The 6,799-nt window shown below is 38.4% G+C and overlaps 1 protein-coding gene across 1 annotated transcript; it reads right to left on the minus strand.

The window, feature by feature from the left end:
- Positions 1 to 877: 877 nt before the first annotated feature.
- Positions 878 to 5,940, minus strand: LOC109963069 (glycylpeptide N-tetradecanoyltransferase 1-like). The gene is made up of 12 exons (XM_020605326.1): positions 5,905 to 5,940; positions 5,700 to 5,802; positions 5,325 to 5,469; positions 4,624 to 4,742; positions 4,346 to 4,437; positions 3,714 to 3,830; positions 3,397 to 3,567; positions 2,817 to 2,925; positions 2,467 to 2,637; positions 2,178 to 2,345; positions 1,667 to 1,804; positions 878 to 1,018 (listed from the first exon to the last, which is right to left on the minus strand). The coding sequence occupies exons 1-12, from the start codon at positions 5,919 to 5,921 to the stop codon at positions 995 to 997; spliced, it is 1,374 nt and encodes a 457-aa protein (XP_020460982.1). The 5' UTR covers positions 5,922 to 5,940; the 3' UTR covers positions 878 to 994.
- Between the last annotated feature and the right edge of the window lie 859 nt (positions 5,941 to 6,799).

The following is a 6,799-nucleotide window of genomic DNA, read 5'->3' on the forward strand; positions in this document are numbered from 1 at the left end:
GTGACATTCACTTAAGAAACAGCAATTTTGTGTAAGTTCCTTTTTCAATATTCGTTATGTACTGAAGCATTAATATTTTGTGCTACTTTAATACATTCATGTACTTTACAGTATAACTCCAGTAGTCGATATGGCCGGATCACCCTCCTTGTGGTTCCACGGCAAAAACAGGACTTACACTGTTTAAATGAGTGATCATTCGATTAGTTGATTGACACATGAACAATGCTTGCTAACTAAATGTCTGCATCTACAGTGCTTCTGTATTTGTTCATAATACAAGGCTCATGTTAAGGTTGCAGCGCCCCCTGCTGCTTATATTTAGATAAGGTAATTTTTCATACTGTACAGTATTTTTGTTTTGCCTGTCCTGTAATTTTGTTTATGAATCATCTGCAAGGGGATATACTCGTAGATACATGAGGTCCCTTGTAAAAATACAGTACATCTTGTATCAATCTCATATCCAGATATGATACTGTGTATTTACATCTGACATTATGCATCTGCTGCATGCTCACTGAAATTGGATTGTATGGGCATGTACTGTATTATATTGTATGCACGTGATTGTGTGTATGAATGATTAATGATCTTTCCCTCTAATCAAATGTGTGTATTTGTGTCACCAGAGGTTGATATGAATTACCTGTTAAAATACCCAGACACGCACACACAAACTGGTATTATGATACACAGGGAGTTTTTTTTTTTCAGAACTGCTTGAATTTGCTTCCTCAATTTTCCATCTTGTCAGAAACAATCTTTTCCTGTTGCAGAAATGCTGAACCTGGTGAATAACTGACACCCAGAAGATGAATGGATTTACAAATGGAGGTTTAATTTTATTTTTTTTATTATTTGAGAGTGTGTGTCTTTTGCACTTTGTCAGTTTATATTTTAAATCCAAATTCATGATGCAGTTTGATGTCCACTGTCCTGCCAATCCCTTTGGTCCATTCATCCTCACCATTCTTCGCCTCTCAGTGACAGGTTAGTTGGGCAACACCAATCCCACCTGTAAAACATATTCTAATTACTATAAATTACTGATGGCTGACACCTATCAATCACAACAATCATTCCCACTGAAAGCAACCATTTTGCATTGCAGAAAAGTTTACATAACACTGCTGCATTTTGTATTTCAGCATTTTATCCAAGTTGCTTGTGTTCAGCCTTTTTGCCAAGGTCACATTTTTTTCCACCAGCCTTATTATGTGGCAATAAAAGGAAGCACACAGTACTATGATTAAAAAAGTAGACAGCTCTTCTTTGTGTATCATCATCATCCCTTTTTACTTGGCAAATAACAGGATCTAAAACCATTTTCAAACATGATTTTTTTCCCCAGATTTTATCTAAGTTTTTAGTAAAGTATGTCCAGATATGCATTTTAGTTTTCACTCAGAGAAAACTGCCTAAGACAGCTGACTCAATATGCCTATTAATATGTTAATGGCCAGGATAGTATAACAGCAGGATGACAAACTTCTATCATATTACTTGAATCAAAGTGCTTCACTTCACTGTAATGACAGAATTCTTAGCAGTTTTGCACAAAACACATTTGACAGCTAAGAAATGGTCTGGAGGACTTTGGGTTTGAATATACAGCGTGACTGTGATGTGTCTTGGCAGGTAGTATTATAACAGTAATCAGTACCTTGTCTGGGCTCATAGTGGGACACGTCCAATTGTACAGATAGTAATGAAGGCTCCTGTCACTGATGCTGAACTTGAGCTTCTTCAGGAAACTCTTGTTATCCATCACATCAAGTGCACAGAAGATGTCAAAGCCTTTCTGTCAGTGAGTGGAAGAAGCATTTTTTGTCATCATACAGTACACACAAACCAATTTTTCCAAGCTTAGAAAAATGTTTCTGTCAGTAGCGCTATTCAAATTTTGACCTACAACTTTAATCATTTAACTGGATAATTTATATAGTTTGAAGGGACTGGTAATCCAAACTTAATTGCAGGTCCTGAGGTGAAGCTATTATTAGTTGTGTTGAGGGAGTCAATTAGTAATATTGATTATTAGCCTGTGTATGATACTGTGTTAACCAATCTTAGCACATTGCAACATGCTGAATATGTGCATTTACTATATCAGTCCTGTCAAACTCCTTGTGCAGTTGTTAAGTTAATGAGATTTTAAATTCTGACACACTTACAGATTTTGCCAGAACCAGTGCATCCTCCATCAGGTCCCCTGGGTCTGTGGCAGTAGAGGCAATGTAAAAGAGATGAGCTGCTCTCAGACCAGTGTGAACTGGATGATTTAGCACCCTGGAGGAAATGCTGTAAAAACTCACAACATCTGTCAGTGTGCCATCATCCTGCTGTGTGTGGAAAGGGGAGATTAATTAATTTCTAATTACTGCATTAATAACCTGACAATTTTCAGAAAATGATGCAAAGAGTCTAAAGAGAAACTGTGTTTCACAAATGTTAATGTCAGACCTCCACCACATAGGTGTCAATCACATTTTCACGTGGTAACAGCCACTGCTCTGCTTCCTGCAGTGACAGCATGGGGCTGAGGTGAAACTTGCAGAGGTTTGTCTGGAGGAGTGAGTGTATCCCTTCAACATCTTCCTTGATCATAGGGCGCAGACCTGGTGTCTTTGTCACCTTGGAGAAAGAGGAGGAAAGGAATAGCAGGAAATACACTTCCAGTAAGTGCTAGAAGGATGCCTATAAACTAATTCTTGTAGATTACAATTAGTATCTTTTGATATTTTGTTTTTCTGACAGTCCTACATTTTGGGTGTTTGCAGTGACAATGCCTCTAGGTGGCAGCACAAACTAACCTCAGACAGACGGTTCAGTTTGAGAGGTCTGTGCAGGTTTATGTTCTGTCTCAGACCTGGGTAGCTGACCTCCATCAGCTTTCGGAGATTCAGAGGGCGATGCCAGTAACTGAAATAAGGAGGTTGTTGATTTGCAAGGGACAGCAAAGGTAGACATTACTTCATTAGAAAAATACCAGATATACATGCATATCTGACTGAAGATACTATGCTGCCCCAATTGTATCACACTTGTTTGATAGACATGGCATATGTACATTACAAAGGCTGTATATATGCTAATAGGGGAACAGAGTGACACCCATAAATAGATAAAGCATTAGCTTATTTTAGTTTTATTAAAGACTTGAGAAATTCATAGAGTACTAAATATTCAGAAATAAATATGCAACACACTAGCTTGTTGGGTGGAGATCAGGGGTATTATGGATTTCCAATGTTGCTAAAAGGGTGCATGACATCACTTCTCTCCAGATGCACTCTGCTACTCGAGACAAGCACAAAAAATACAAAGGGGCTTCTTAAGTGGCTATGGCTTGCCTTTAAGTAAAATGTGAATTAAAAGTAGCTACAGTACTACCTGCAGGAGCTTAGTGGTGTGGGTAGCACTACACTAGCTGTGTAGACAGCTTGGCAGAAGCCCTGCTGGTTAACCCGTCTAGTGAGCTCTCGGATCAGAACCGGAGTCATCCGCTTGAGACGCAGCTTCTTATGCACACACAGGAATTTCACCTGTGCCATCAGTTTCTCCCTGCAAAATGCAATTTGCTTTGAGACATGAGACATTTGCAAAAATAAAAAAAGCTATATTTTTGTTGGCAAGTGCTCGAAACACTAATATTCCTCACCAGGTTTCAGATAAACACATACGGTTACATATATTTATGAGCCACTCACATCTCATATACACGAATACGCGCAGGAACAGCAGCGATGAAGCCCACTAACTTCTTATTGGTATCTACTCGCACACCACAGTGCCACTGGGCCAGGCCGTTAGGAAGTTGTAAAGCCCTTAGAAGAAAAAGAATGACACTTTCTGCAGTTTCTGCATTCAGTAAATTCTGATTAAGTGCAATTTTCAAAAACAAAACTGAGCCTTACTGAATATAGGATGCATGAACGGAACAGGTTGCTTAACCCTCAGGGTCAAGAACCTGTGCCGGTTCCTGAAATGTTAATTATTAGTTTCAAACTAAATGATATACTTTGATGTAAATGTTCCCTAAGAGATTACAGAGGGGGGAAAGGCACAGTAAAGCATTCTGACATCCCAAGCATGATATGTTTGGGATGTCAGAATAGAAAGTCCAGGCTTGAAAAGAATGTTGTACTTTTAAGACAGTGGATTGTGACTGTAACAAGCAGCTTTCAGTTGTAAAAGTCTATAGAGCTATGCTGAAACAGAATATGTGCACTCAGTCAGTCTCCACTAACTGTATAAAATGATTTAGTAAAAAAAAATTAAAAAGATACAGACTGAAAATCTAGAGATGAAATGTGACAAAATGCACCCGGCTGGAGCTTACCACTGCAGATACTCCAGAGAGAAGCTAAATCTGATAGTGTTGTCATCTTCTTCCACATAGTTCTCATTTAGTAGAGTGCACAGCTCTGTCAACTGAAATGACAGATGGAAAAGCACTGAATTTGCCTGGATTTGAGTCAAATTTTATTCAACTCACACTAAGAAAAGTTTGTCTGCTGGAGTTTCAACTCCAAAATATACAGTTCCTTACTTCAGTGAGACTAGAATTTGACAGTTGTGTATGTTGCAGTTTCTAATAATGTATATACAGTAACTTACCACTGTAGGGCTGCTAAGGTCCAGAGTATCCCAGGAAAAACCTTGAGGTAGAGAGTAGGGCTCCTTATGGACACTGGATTCACCCTGCAATATTGGGCCATGAGTTGTAATGCTGTCACCTGAGGACACAAGTATAAAGAAAAAATATTTTTTAAAATGAGGTATGCATAGCTTTTCCCCAATATTAATGATAGTAAATGACATATGCACTTCGGTTAATGGCTTTTTCAAATGCATATTCAATAATGTTTTCCTAATGACAGAGGGCAGCCTAGTTCTCCTTAGCATTTTGTATTAAAATATAACTTGAAGGTGAAATGACCATAAAAGCCTCTACAACTGAGAAGAAGATTTATATCTGCTATGGAACCATAAAGGCTGGAAGTGGTGGAATTAAAGGTATCCTGTGGCAATTTTGAAAAACAGCGGCCCTGCTGAGCAATATTTAAATGAACGGGTCTCCACTGACGACACACACACTTGGTTGCATTGCCCATGTACAACCAAGGTTAATGTGATACATATTTCTGCCCACAGTTGTTTGTGGTAATTTCAGGTTTTAAAGCATTTACAGCTACATGTAGTCTGGCTAATTAACATGCTATAAATTGTTTAATCCATGTAAAACTGAAGTCCTCTCATTGATTCCAAACATCTGAGTGTTCCAGCAAAGAATTTGTCCAAGAGGAATCACTTGTTACCCAGTTTGGGGACAGGCTGTGTGTCCCAGAAGAGATACTTGTGTCTCTTAGCCTGCTGCAAGGTCTTGGGCATATCTGTGCCCGGGGAGAAGAGGTAAAGGGCCTTCTGTATCTTCTGCTGCTTTTCTTCTGGTAGAGTTTTCAGCTGGGACAGAAGAGGACAGGGAAGAGACAGGTTGAAGACTGACAGACTTTGACTGTCTCCCAGCTGCATAAACCAGCTGAGCACTGATGCCTACAGATTTCAGTAGACGCATGAGACACTCTGTATGCGTGACACACATATTATACAGCTAAGGATGAATGTTTGAGTGTGCACATAGGAACAAACAGGTGTACAAATAGTACCATGTACACTCACACAAAGACACAAACCATCGCAAATGGGTCCCTGGGTCCATATGGCCTCCAGGCATCATCCTTCTTTTGCTTCTTTTTACTCTTTTTTGGTCCCTCATCTTCTATCAGCTTCTTATCACTAAAAAAAAAACATTGTGATATTTCTGTCAATGTATTATTGTACAGTATATTCAGATATTCAGTCAGTGTTACTGAAGACAGAGAGTACCGGTGTACTTACGGGTTTGAGTCAGTCATTGTAAATAAATGGACAGTCTTGAAGCTGAGGGTGAACTGGGGTGCTTTCTGACACAGCTCTGGTTTTTCATCTCTTATCTCATGTGAGCAGTAAGGGGAGGAGAGTTACCCACCCTAACTCCCACCCAGCCGATAGATAACTGTGAACAATACTGACAATTAAATAAAATTTCTCATAGTCTCCGTATATCAGACAGCTGCTGGATAGAGCCCTGAAGCAGATTAAAGCTTATAGCAGTTTGATCCAGGGAGCATAATTTAATTGGTTGATGCTGTCTAATTGCAGAGTAGTCTTCATTTTGAAATTCAGCACTTCTTCTAGAGCTTAATATCTTTTGTGGACTCAGTGATCATTACTTGTGTTCAATGTAATACATATAATTTTAGCACATTTTTTGGTAATTCCTGGCTAAATATACTTACTGTATATATTTAAATGTATCTTATATCTTTTAGCTTTTGATGAAGGAAATTTTAAATCAAACAATGCAAATTATTCGTGTTTGTTTTGTTGTGTCTTATTTGTTTGAATTAAATAAAATGTCAGAGAAACTGAAACTGAAATTCATTACTTCACTGTTTAAAGAAAATATATCAGGCTGTGTTTTTCTGCTGAAAATGTGCTGAATTGTTGACATTTTCATAAAAATCTATTTCAACTCTCTTTAGTGCTGTATGGCCGCCAGCATAGAGTGCAAGCTGAAAACACAGAGCTGGGTGAATATAGTTTGTAATTATAATATATCACGATACATAAAAATGTCCACATGAAACTTGAGTATGCAATGACATGCCCTTTTGCAGTGGTTCTATCCAATGTGAAATCTTGCCATATTGAAGACTTCCACATACCCAAGAAATGATGATATTATGAACTG

Source organism: Monopterus albus, unplaced genomic scaffold (assembly GCF_001952655.1).
Source record: "Monopterus albus unplaced genomic scaffold, M_albus_1.0 scaffold69.1, whole genome shotgun sequence".
NCBI lineage: Eukaryota > Metazoa > Chordata > Actinopteri > Synbranchiformes > Synbranchidae > Monopterus > Monopterus albus.

Coding starts and splice junctions, on each gene's coding strand:
- LOC109963069 (XM_020605326.1), bottom strand. Junction 4,743..5,324: donor ACAGCCTGTCCCCAAACTGG/GTAACAAGTGAT, acceptor TTGTGTCCTCAG/GTGACAGCATTACAACTCAT. Junction 2,638..2,816: donor AACTGAACCGTCTGTCTGAG/GTTAGTTTGTGC, acceptor TCTTTCTCCAAG/GTGACAAAGACACCAGGTCT.